This window comes from Solanum tuberosum, unplaced genomic scaffold (assembly GCF_000226075.1).
Source record: "Solanum tuberosum cultivar DM 1-3 516 R44 unplaced genomic scaffold, SolTub_3.0 scf00335, whole genome shotgun sequence".
Taxonomy (NCBI): domain Eukaryota; kingdom Viridiplantae; phylum Streptophyta; class Magnoliopsida; order Solanales; family Solanaceae; genus Solanum; species Solanum tuberosum.
The window spans coordinates 309,608-322,292 of record NW_006239280.1 but is presented as its reverse complement, the minus strand read 5'-3'; the positions used below and the strand labels follow the sequence as shown (position 1 = coordinate 322,292).

The window sequence follows — 12,685 nt, the reverse complement described above, 5'->3', positions numbered from 1 at the left end:
TGATGAATTTTACAAGTTGCAATCTCAGTTTGAAGACATGAATATGTTCACTATCACTGCAGACAATGTGATAGAACTTCTAAAAGAAGTTACCGATAATACTCTTCGTGAAAAGATCATTCAATTGGCTGCTGGTAAAACTAGCTCTTCAACTAGTATTCCTAGTGATAAAAAGGTTAAAGATGATTTTAATTATTCTGCTCCTTACTCCTTGTCTGAAGTTCATAATAGACTCTCTTCTAAACAAACTATGGTTATTCGTGATACCTCTTTTGATGATTTAAAAGGAGAAATTGAACATTTGAAGGAAGAAATTAAATTTCTTAAACAAAATCATATTATTTATGATCACCGTCTTACTCAGATTGAGTCTGTTAATAGCAAAGGAAAAAATAAGGTTGATGATGAATCTACTGCTGAAGAAAATATTCTTGCGAACACTTTGAATATTGATATGAAACAAAATATGTTTTTAGGAATGATGCAAATTGTTACAGCTCATAAATGGTATGTTAAATGTACTATATTAATTGATAATACTTTTTCTATAAGTAACATTGCTATGATTGATAGTGGCGCTGATGTGAGTTGCATTCAAGAAGGTCTTGTACCTACTAAATATTTTGAAAAAACAACCCATATGGTTAAATCAGCATCTGGTCATGCTTTAGATATAAAGTATAAATTATTTAATACTCGTATTTGCCAGAATAAAGTTTGTATTCCTCATACAGGAAAAAATTAAGCTCATTTCTGAAAAAATGGCCATTGATATTTGTGCTGATCATCCTAGTGCCTTTTGGAATCGGAAAAAGCATATTGTAACTCTTCCATATGAAGATGATTTCTCTGAGGAAAATATCCCTACCAAATCTCGTCCTTGTCAGATGAATACCGAATTGGTTGAATTCTGCAAAAAGGAAATCGATAATTTATTACATAAAGGTTTGATAAAGCCTTCCAAATCACCTTGGTCGTGTACTGCTTTTTATGTTAATAACGCAGCAGAAAAAGAACGAGGTGTTCCCAGGTTAGTTATAAATTATAAACCTTTAAATAAATTTTTAAAATGGATTAGATATCCTATTCCTAATAAAAGAGATTTATTAACTAGATTATATGATGCTAATATCTTTTCAAAATTTGACTTAAAATCTGGATATTGGCAAATCCAAATTTTTAGAGACCATTCATATAGAACGGCATTTAATGTTCCGTTTGGACAGTACGAATGGAATGTAATGCCTTTTGGGTTAAAAAATGCTCCCTCAGAATTTCAAAAGATAATGAATGATATTTTCAATCCCTATTTGGATTTCATCATAGTTTATATTGATGATATTTTGGTATACTCAAAGACTCTTGAAATGCACATTAAGCATCTAGACATTTTTAAGAAAATAGTTATTCAAAATGGTTTGGTCATATCTAAACCTAAAATGAGTCTTTTTCAAACAGAAGTTAGATTTTTGGGGCATTTAATTTGTCAAGGAAAAATGACTCCTATTCAACGATCTATTGAATTTGCATCAAAATTCCCTGATATTATTACTGATAAGACGCAATTGCAGCGGTTTCTGGGAAGTTTAAACTACATTTCCCCATTCTACAAGAATTTATCTCGAGATTTAGCTCCGTTATATGACAGGCTAAAAAAGGATCATAAAAAGCCTTGGACCAATAGTCTCACAGATCTTGTAAAGACTATTAAAGAAAGAGTTAAATCTTTACCTTGTTTAACCCTTGCTAATCCTGCTTGGCCAAAGATTGTAGAGACGGATGCGTCTAATATTGGGTATGGAGGTATATTAAAACAAATTAATCCGCATGATAAAAATGAATATCTTATTCGATTTCATTCAGGAAAATGGAGCGATGCTCAGAAAAAATATGCTACAGTAGCCCATGAAATGTTAACTATCGTTAAGTGCGTTTTAAAATTTCAAGATGATTTATATAATCAAAAATTTTTGATAAAAACTGATGCTCAGTCAGTCAAGTATATGTTCGATAAAGATTTTAAACATGATGCGTCTAAGTTAATATTCGCTAGGTGGCAGGCACAATCGGCCCCTTTTGATTTCGAAATTCATTATAAAAAGGAAAGTGATAATTCCCTCCCAGACTTCTTATCAAGAGAATATCTTTCTTCTGATGGGTTTTCTTGACTTCTTTCCTGATAAAGATTTGGTTACGATTTTGAAGGCAGTTCCTCTTAATAGAGATTTAAAAGAACTTATATTATGGAGAATTATAGACGGAATGGTGATGGATATCGTCGCTAATTACATGATTGAACAAGAACTTTATGAAAGATTTTATTGTTCTGAAGTTTATGACCTTTTAGATGATTAAAACTAAATGCTATGAATAATTAAAAATATTTTCCTGAATTTTGAATAATATCCTATTTAATACCTACCGATGAAATAAGTAACAAGGGCACATCTAGTAAATTTGAAAAACACAAGCAAGAACCACCAAAAGTTCAAACTTAGAAAAATTAAAATTAGAACTATCCTCCATCGGAATCGGCGCGCTCGCTCGCTACATGTCCGCCGCAGCCGCAATGGCAGGGTTATCAAAGACGCCGGGAGCTTTCACCATTACACCACACAAGCTTTCTATTTGCATTCTCATCCAAGTCTATGCTCCGCCTTCCCAAAGCTCAGTTCCTTTCCCTTTCTCTTCCGTTGCTCAACACAATCTTCTGGGCTCCTTCTTATTATCTCTCACTAAGGTAGCAAACATTTCTTAGCTTTCAAATTCTATATAGAAATGTGGTTCTCTTTTGTACTCTTTCAGTGATTACTAAATAGTCTCATTAGAAATTATTCAGTTTCAATTTTCTGCTGGAAGTGTTTTTTTTTTGTGTGTAGAACACTAAAACTGTTTCTGACTCTGTAACTGATTCAGTGAAAGTTTGATGCTGGTTAAATGAGTTTTCGGACCAAATAAAATTAATGAGCGAAATGAGGGTATTGATTGAAATCGTGATTGTTCACAGTGGAATTGTTTTGGTACACAGGTACAGTATAGTGATTTAATCAAATTAGATGATATATGTTGTTTATTTGATTAGTTAATTGTTGAACAAGAGTTTAAAAGTAATGCAGTACCTTTATGAAAAAGTGTTCTTTGCTAATGATAATTAAACACTGATTATGGTTAGTGAAACCAATTTAGTTGGAACTAGCAATATAATCAGATAAAGAACCAAAAGAAGCAGCTCCTCAAGGTTGGCGCTATATGTTGGACTTGTTCTATCTTTGACATCAGAAGATTCAGAATTCTACTGGATACTGTATTAGAAGTGGATTTATGTTGATAGGGTTAAAATTGCTGACTTGAGCTTACTTTTCTTTATGTCTAGAGAAAAGGTACCTGAAACTTTTACTATTGTGTCTGATATGCATTATGCTGATTTGAATTATATTAGTCATTTTTTCTTGGTTTGGAGAACGTGTTTTAGGACTATATATCAATGCTTTTTTCGGTAAAATGATTAGGGTCTAAATCTCCCAGTATAGTGTAGAGTGTGCTGTTTGAACAAAGCTAATTTGTCTTTTTTTCTTGGAACAGTCGTCTGAGGATATTTTTGAGCCAAAGCTGGATGAACTTGTCGCACAGCTTAGGGAAATTGGAGGTGTATTGAATCATTGGTTGAGTGACCATTTAGCTCGCAAATTATCATCATTAGCCTCACCAGATGATTTGTTCAACTTTTTTAATGACTTGCGAGGTAATGAAATCATTGTTGTTCTACGTTTGTAACCTGCTTAACTTTTTATTACAAAGTTTCATGTTATTATTTTGAATAGGCATACTTGGGGGTTCTGATTCAAATGTCATGGATGATGATCAAATCATTTTGGATCCTAGCAGCAATCTTGGAGTCTTTGTTCGTCGTTGCTTACTTGCGTTTAATCTATTATCATTTGAGGTACTATTAAACTATTCATTATCTTGTCAGAAAGACTTCGCTCTGTCAAGACAAGGGCACCAATGAAGCATAAAGTTCAATGCCCGAACCTTAAGTGTTATTTTTGTGCACTCATTGCAACTGTTGAACAGTTTGATTTTTGGTTCTACTTTTCCAATTCGACTTGTTATATGTTACTTATTTTTGCTTGGATCAAGCACATAGTAGTTCCGCTCATTTAAAAGTTAATAAACATGTATTTGGATTGTTTTTCTCTGAGTAGGCTGTCTGTCATCTTTTGACAAATGTAGCAACATATTGCAAAGAATCTCTCTCAACTTATGAGTTATCACATTTCAACGAATCTGATAGCGATACTGAAGCACCAATGCACTATGAGAACATGGATTTGGAGAATCTTGTTGTCGAGAATGTCAAGAAAGAAATTGAATCAAGAAATGTGGTTGATGAAAGACTTTCTTTCCACAATCATGCACCTAAAGCTCTAGTTAGAGCAATTGAAGGTATTTTTCTTTGGTAGATTTTCTTAAAAGTAAAACCATATTCATATGCATTGGGAAAGATTGATTCCTGTATGTTGCAAAGTTTGCGTCCAATTGTTCAGTTGAGAATTCCACTACTATCACTCCATGAGAAATGGCTCTGTGTTCCATAAGGAAATAAAGAAAGAGTAGAGCTATGCTCCTTCCAAAAAATATTTTGTTGCTATTTGTGTCAAGGATAAGCATTCCTTCTACTTATTCCAACAAGAATAAGGTTTTAGTACATCATATAAGGTTTTAGTACCATTATCCACCGAGTTTAGAAGGCTGTGATTGGTCCAAAGGGCGGGTCACAGACGGATTTCTCGGTTAAAAAATAAAATAAAATAAAAAATAAGGTTTTAGTACATCATATAGGTAGTCAAAATATTTAAAACACAATTCAGATTACTGTGTGAAGTGTGAACAACGAACAAAACCAGGATTCTAGTTTCGGAATTCAGATGATATTTTTTGATAAATATTGTTACAAATGATATAGTCATGTTGAATTTAGTTGATATTCTATTAACTCCAGATCCAGTTGAACATGAAGCTTCTTCATGTCTTGTAGTTTTGCTCCCTTTGCTGTGTAGATGAGTAACTTATTTGAAAACTTGGTCAATCGAAGGATATAAATCTATGGGAATTATCCACTTATGCTGGACAAATTATTAAGGGAATTCCCAAAAATAACATGAACAAAAGGTGCTGCAGTTATTATAGACCCTTGCTGATAACTGTATCAGTCTTGTTTACCTGCCTAAGATATGATTACTGTGTAGACAAACAACTTGTTTTGAAGCCTCTAAAGTAGAAGTATAAAGGATCTACGGGAATTTCCCTCTCATGCAGTACAAAATATTAAGGGAATTCCAAAATTAAAATCAACAGAAGCTGTAGAAGCTATTACTCCTTTTTGATTGCTGTACTATTCTTATTTACCTGCCTAAGGTAAGATGTGTTGATATGTGGTAAGTAATTTGAGTATAATGTTCAGCTTTAAGCTGTCTTTGGTTCTTGCTTACTAAAGTGCTTTCAGAAATGAATAAGCCTAGACAAATGATATGTATGCTTTTTAAGTGCCTAATGTTGGTTAGTCATGGCTTGCAGATCGTGATTTTTCTCCTGGGCCACAAGTTAGAAAAATCAGTAAGCCTAGAGAAGTTGGCGCATGTGCATCTTCTTCTCGTGATTTATCTGATCCTGATGATTCTCCATCTGGGGCTTTCTTACGTACAAACTGGCAAATACAAGGTTATCTATTGGAGCAAGCTGATACGATTGAAAGGTCATTGAAGTTTTATAGATACTACTATTCAGCACATCATGTTTGTCCAAAGACACTTGTGAATCACTGAATGAATAATATATTTCTCTTTCAGGCAGGGAAGCTCCTTCCCTTTGAATGCTTTTGAGTCTGTATTGAAGGACCTTCTTAAATTAGCTCCTGAACTACATCGTGTAAGATTTTACGGAGTGAGGTGTTTTGGGGATTTGAGTTTATTTTGTGTTATCTGTCTCTAAAGTAACTTTTTGTGCACTGAAGGTTCATTTCTTGCGTTACTTGAATAGCCTTTATCATCAGGACTATCATACTGCTCTAGAAAATATTCACCGATATTTTGATTACAGGTATACTTATATGATCTATTATGTTGTCTGTTACATTTCAAACTTCCTTCATGTTTGCATTAATATGTACTCATATAATCTTTGTATGCTGGTCAATGTAGTATAATAGTTGTAGTTACCTCGCGCATAACTCAAAACGCCAATAATCAACTAGAATATTAGACAGTTGGTCAGTGTTATCAAAAGCCAAAGCTCTAATGTCCATTGGGGATTTAAGCGCAAATTAAGTGTTGGTTTTAATGAAAAAAGACACAAAGGGAGATAAAAATACAAATATATATATTTAGTCCAAGAACTAATAATTATAAGCATGAATGACAAATGTATGAACTAGGAAATTGGAAAAAAAGAACAAAGATAAAGTGAAATATTAATTGTATAGTGTTGCCTCTTCAGAAGAAGCTCATTGGAAGGAAGAATATATCTTAGAACCTTGATGACGATTTTAAAACACACATTAAGTGAGGCAAAGCGCTCAACACATTTTGAGCATCGCTTTAGCCTTTAGGGCTTAAGTGCACCTTTGATAACACTGTATTTGGTTTTGAAAAAAATATGTTGTCTAAGCATTCTAGGCTACCATAATGTGTCCTTGGGCTTAGTGGTGGACCAAAAATCCTAACAAGAGGACTTTCATAAAAATATAAAAATGCCACATTTAGGATTCAAGCTTGTGACCTTAAGCAATTTTTGAATCCATGTTACCACTACATTTAAAACTTTTCCTTTATATCAAGGAGGTTAAAAAATTTATGTGAAAAAAATATTTTTATCCTATTAGCACAATAAAATTTTCCAATGAAGTGGATTCAATTGAACCTCCTTCAGTGAAAAATCAGGTTAGCCACCGCTTGAGCTTACACTTGCAATTCTATAGGCATCCTCAATGATTAGACTATGGTGAAGCAAACTAATTGCTACTTAAGAATCTTATTGCCTATGATGAACTTATCAGGCTTATGAACATAGACTAATTAGATTTTGAGAGGGCGTTAATAATTCAGTTATATCTTCAAGTTAAATGGTCGATTCGTAGGTTCAGTTAGATGTTTGGTTCCTAGGTGCAATAACTTTTTTGTGAAAGCAATTACTAGAAGGGATAGCTACAAATATATACCATTCGACCATCTAGTTTACCAAACATGCCCGAAGTATACACTACAATACACCTAGTTATATATGGTGTCTATATGTTATTTATATGTATGTCTATTATATGTATAGGTATGTATATTATACGTATAAGTATGTATAGATATGTTTTTTTTTTGAAACTGAATATGTATAGATATGTATATTATATGTATTAGTATATTATATGCATATTAGTATAAAGTACACTACTTATACACCGTGTACATATTTTATAAACTAGATGGCCCAAAGGTATTGAGCTGTAATTTTTTTCTACTAGAATAAGGGGTGGAAAATCCGTTAGAATTTATATTCTAGATGGTATATTGACAAACAAAAATGATAAGGCATAGTGCAACAATGCATAAAATTCTAAAGGTTTTTTTATAGGTTTTGTTGCGTCTTTCATTTTATTGAAAAATAAGAATATGACCCTTAGCTTATTGAGTTTATAAAGAAATAAACCTTAGACCTAACTCAACTGCAAAAGCTACCTCAAGAGGTAGGATTGCCCAAGACCATATAAGGAGATAGATTTTGCCTTCTACCCATCGATGTGGGACTTAACATTCCTCTCACACCCAGGACTGGACATTTGAAGCGTAAACAATACATGATGGAGGAAATTACGCCTAATGTCCCCCAAAGTGTCCGGTGTTGAATTTTTGTCCCCGCTTAATAAAATATTTTAAAAATAACCTTTACTTGAAAAAATTCGTCGGGAAGTATTTATGTAGGCATAGCCCCCAAGGCCTAGCTCGAGTGGCAAAAAGTGGAGGATTTGGTGCTTAGGTCGCAGATTCAAGCCCCACACCATGCAAAGCGCCCAATATTTAAGTGGAGAAAGGTAGAGGGGCGGACCCATTATCCATCGAGTTTAGAGACTGTGATTGGTCCAAAGGGCGGGTCACAGACAGATTTCTCGGTTATCAAAAAAAGTATTTATGTAGGCATAGCCCCCAAGGCCTAGCTCGAGTGGCAAAAGTGGAGGATTTGGTGCTTAGGTCGCAGATTCAAGCCCCACACCATGCAAAGCGCCCAATATTTAAGTGGAGAAAGGTAGAGGGGCGGACCCATTATCCATCGAGTTTAGAGACTGTGATTGGTCCAAAGGGCGGGTCACAGACAGATTTCTCGGTTATCAAAAAAAAGTATTTATGTAGGCATAAGTTCTAATGTTTGCCTATAAGACAAAACTTGTGGTCAATTGAATAGGTTTACTGGCTTGAAATATCCTTAATGTTTGCCTTATGGGCAAAAGTTAGAACTTATGCATGACGGGAAAACTTTATACCAAAGTTCTAGCTTTTGCCTATAAGGTAGAACTTCTGGTCTATTGAGCAGGTTCATTGTGTCAGAATATCTTGAACGTCTGCTTTATGACAAGAGTTAGAATTTTTTGAAGTGGAAGCTATTTTAAAAAAAAATTGTTACGCAGGGCCAAAAAGTCAATACCACTTATGGAGGCCATTTTCGTTAGACTTTCCTTACAGGGACAAAGTATCAAGACCATCCCCATCTGAGGGCCATTTCTGTACTTGACACCGAACGGGTCCAACATCGGGTGAACCAAGACTTGGGTGGGCCAGAACTCTGATACCATGATAAAAAGTAAACCCGGGGTCTAATTCAACCCCCCCCCCCAAAAAAAAAGTAAGTAAATATTCTATAATCAAATAAAAATGTTCTATGATATCTGTTATACAAGTTGAATGAATCTAGACTTGATAATCTGCCAGACCCCCTAAAACTCATAGTGGCAAGACTAACTTAAGTTTTACTTATTTGAAGTCAATAGAAATTAACTGAGATATCGTTAGAATAGTGCACAATCACAAAAAAGAAGTGCTAGAATTTCTTCTCTAGAGAGTCGTTGGTAAGTGCATGATAAAAGGAACTGCTTGCAAGATTATGCAAACAAGGATTTTGAGAGTAAGCCTTGAATCCCCCATCATAAAGAGGTGTCTATTCTCAATCACCAAACAGAGATATGGTGCTGTAAATTTTCAATACACCATCAGCATAACTTGAATCACAAAACAATGATCATGGTTTAAAGGAGGGCACTAATCGCGTAGTAAATAGAATTGTCAGTTGCCAGGATGATTCATTGCACCAGAATGGTCGCCCTGAATGATTCTAGAGAGAGGAGTGGCACCTCAATTGTTGTCGGAGAGAGGACCAACGCTTGAATGAATGAATAGTCATTCGTAGAGTAGTGACACCGATTGTTGAAGAGCGAAGCAGTGCCGAACACTAAAATGAAGAAAAAAGATGGCCGGGCAGGCAATACACTTTGAGTCTTTACCAAGACCATAGATGCTTTAATTCTGTACTAAAAGAAGAAAAACTTCTAATTAACTTGATTTTTAACATATTTATTAGAGGCGCTCCTTATGTAGGAGTCGTAGGCTACACACTATATATTAGGTAATCAGTCTCCATGCTAACAAGGTAAATTAATATTCCTCAATTGAACATAGTATATCCTACAGTATCCAATAGACTATTCTATAAGATTATTTTTATTCCAGTACAATAAATTTAGACACGTATTTACGTGATGATTTTTTTGATGACCGAGAAATTTGTCAGGAGCTAACCCTTTGGGCCAACCTTAGCTTTGGAAAATGTATTTATGTGATATTCTAACACCTTGCAAATAGATCTGAGAAGTATTTTTACCAAAGTGCAGGGACAGAAGGATGTGATTTCGCATCCTCTTCTTCAACAGGCTGCAATAGCTTTGGTAGATATGAAATTGCGTTATTGTGCTTGGGGATGATGCATTTTCATTTTGGGCACCCAAAGCAAGCTTTGGAGGTAGGCATATTCAATGTCATTTCCTACCTTCATTGTCCATGTTATGCTACTTTATTGAGTTTGATGCACGTCATCCCTCCGTTATTGGTGTAATGAAGGTGAGGGTGGGCATAGGAGTGGTCTTAGGATCTTTGGTGTTGCTACTTCGGCATGACAATTATTTGCTTTATAATTTTCAGGTGTTGACAGAAGCAGTCCGTGTGTCTCAGCAGGTAGCTGTTTTGTTCCTTCCCTTTCTTTCGACTAGGGCTTCCTTAATCTGTTACATTATTTTATCTTTCATTCTTTTATGCTCTAAAGTGGCATAGCATATTCTTTGTAACACTTGCATCAATACAAATGTGTCATATGAGTACTTTTTAGATGAAAAGATCACGGGATCTTAATGGCAATCAACATAAGCATCTGCAATGATACAACTAACAATAACAACTACACCTCCATCCCAAACAAATTGGAGTCGGCTATATGAATCCTCATTGACTATGTTCAACTCATGTCGTCTTCATACCAGAAAAAATAAGTTAATGATATATAACTAGGTTATTAATAACCAAAAAGAAGCTCTCTGCACCTTTCGAGGTGGCCCAGTGGTTTGGGTTTGAGACTTTCATGTTGGAGGTCTCAAGTTCGAAACCCCTTGCCAGCGAAAGGAAGGGGTTTGCTTTCTGGGTCGAGCTGGTCGCACCGGGCTTGCCTAGTGCGGGTTACCTCTCCTATGTGGTTTGCGAGCTATTGCATAGGAGCAGGGGTTTTACCCTGTGTGCACCCAAAGGGTAGCGGTTGCGGGTTTCCCTTGTCATAAAAAAAAAAAAAAAAGAAGCTCTCTGCAATGATACTAATTTGCTCTATTAATCACTTGTACCGCCATTTTGCGATTGATAGACTAGTACTTAGCAAAAAAAAAAAAGTCAGTTTGGTTGGTTGACCTCCTCTTCTGCCTTGCTATGTTTGTCTGTCATTTTAGGAGAGAAATAAAGTCAGTTATTGGTGCTTTGTAAATGGAAGAAACTCTTAGGGGATGGACCCATATTAACTTTACCTTTTCTCAGCCACTCAATTATCATCGAAACCTCAAGAATAATACTTCTTTCTCATTTTGTTAAATGTAGTATGAATGACCATGGAGTTCTAAGAATATCATTTGACTTATTATTATATTAATAGGAGTAGAAGATATTATTATTATTATTAGTTGATTATTATTATTATTATTATTATTTTTAGTTGATAAGTTAGTGTGATGGGACAAATTGTCATTGTCTGATTTTGAATTTCTTAAATGATTAGAATTATAAATGAACTGAGAGTATTTGGAATATTAATATTTGTATAATTTTATCAAGCATTTCGGGTGTTGCAAAAACAGATGCATATCATACAAATTAGGATGGATTGAGTACTTTTGGGCAGGTTCATACCCTTGTTCTGTGCGCATAAATTTCCATGCATTTGTTTTCTACAATAGGATATTTCTTGACTATCTTGTAATTGGTTCTTTTTGCATAGCGCTTATATGGGAACCTTTTTGCTTCTTACATGTATCTATTGCTACTTTAGCTGTGGCTGCTCATTGATAGCATCTTCTTTTCCTTCTTTCTAGTACTTACAACTTAGTCTGTTGGACAAAGAGTGCTTCTTTGATGCCATATTTTCACAGTTTTCTGTCACCAGTTTCAAGTTTTGTTTCTTCTCAAGTTGTACAATGTGCTGGACAGAACATTTACTCCTGTAAGAAAACATGATGCTGACTGATGACCTGACTTAGTGGAAGAAGAGTCCATAACTTACTAAAAATTAACTAAATTGAGGCCAGCTCTTAATCTTTGTCTAAATTAGTTGTATTGCCCATCTTAATTCTATTGATTGCAGTCTACAAATATTTGTCTCGAAAAGTTTATCCTAACAAGGAGTTAAAAAATATAATTGATGGATACCACCTTTGCTATGTTAAAGAAGGATATCATCACACCAATCATCCGATCGTTGATTAATAGTTTGGAGATCATTGAATTTTCTGCTTTCTTTCTGTAGGCGTTTTTGTTAAACTGCGTCATCGGATTATGAACAAATACTTTTCTTGTCACCAACTTGTTGGCAAATGATTCATTTTTCAATAATTCCTTCCATGGGGTGTCTGCACATGATGATGTACGCGCACTGCTGTTGTATTGATGTCTGTTGGACCTTCATTCATGATTGGATACCTGGGAAAATTAGCGCTGTTATAGTTTACAAACTAGAAATATCAAAATACAACATAAACTATACATAAAAGATACCGCGTGTATTTTCATCTTTTGATCAATCTGCAAATCATTTCAGTATCCTAGAAATTTCCTATCACATCCCATATTGTAACAAAAGTTACATGGATCCTATCTTCTACACTTTTCACAACAACTTTTCACTTTTTATTTTTTTAAATATCTATAAGTAACTTTAGCTGTTGCATTTTTCCCGATTTATGAATGACTCAAAACTTCAACTGTTGTGCTAAACAATCATCTAAACCAAAACAAAACACTCTATCTGTAGAGGAGCTTTAATAATTTTTAGCAAATTGCATAGCAAGTTTAGCTGACTTCCGAAAAGTCCAAACTCTGAATAGATAAATTTGAAAAGATCC

The 12,685-nt window shown here is 34.6% G+C and overlaps 1 protein-coding gene across 1 annotated transcript in view; it reads left to right on the top strand.

Moving 5' to 3' along the window:
- Positions 1–2,447: 2,447 nt before the first annotated feature.
- The window catches only part of LOC102594950 (anaphase-promoting complex subunit 5), a 32,586-nt gene continuing 22,348 nt past the window's right edge, over positions 2,448–12,685 (top strand). Inside the window, exons 1-9 of the mRNA XM_006361457.2 lie at positions 2,448–2,740; positions 3,583–3,742; positions 3,822–3,943; positions 4,206–4,446; positions 5,578–5,755; positions 5,850–5,928; positions 6,014–6,099; positions 9,924–10,056; positions 10,236–10,268. Of these exons, the coding sequence (XP_006361519.1) occupies positions 2,552–2,740; positions 3,583–3,742; positions 3,822–3,943; positions 4,206–4,446; positions 5,578–5,755; positions 5,850–5,928; positions 6,014–6,099; positions 9,924–10,056; positions 10,236–10,268 (1,221 nt within the window). The 5' untranslated portion in view covers positions 2,448–2,551. The remainder of the gene's footprint in view (positions 2,741–3,582; positions 3,743–3,821; positions 3,944–4,205; positions 4,447–5,577; positions 5,756–5,849; positions 5,929–6,013; positions 6,100–9,923; positions 10,057–10,235; positions 10,269–12,685) is intronic.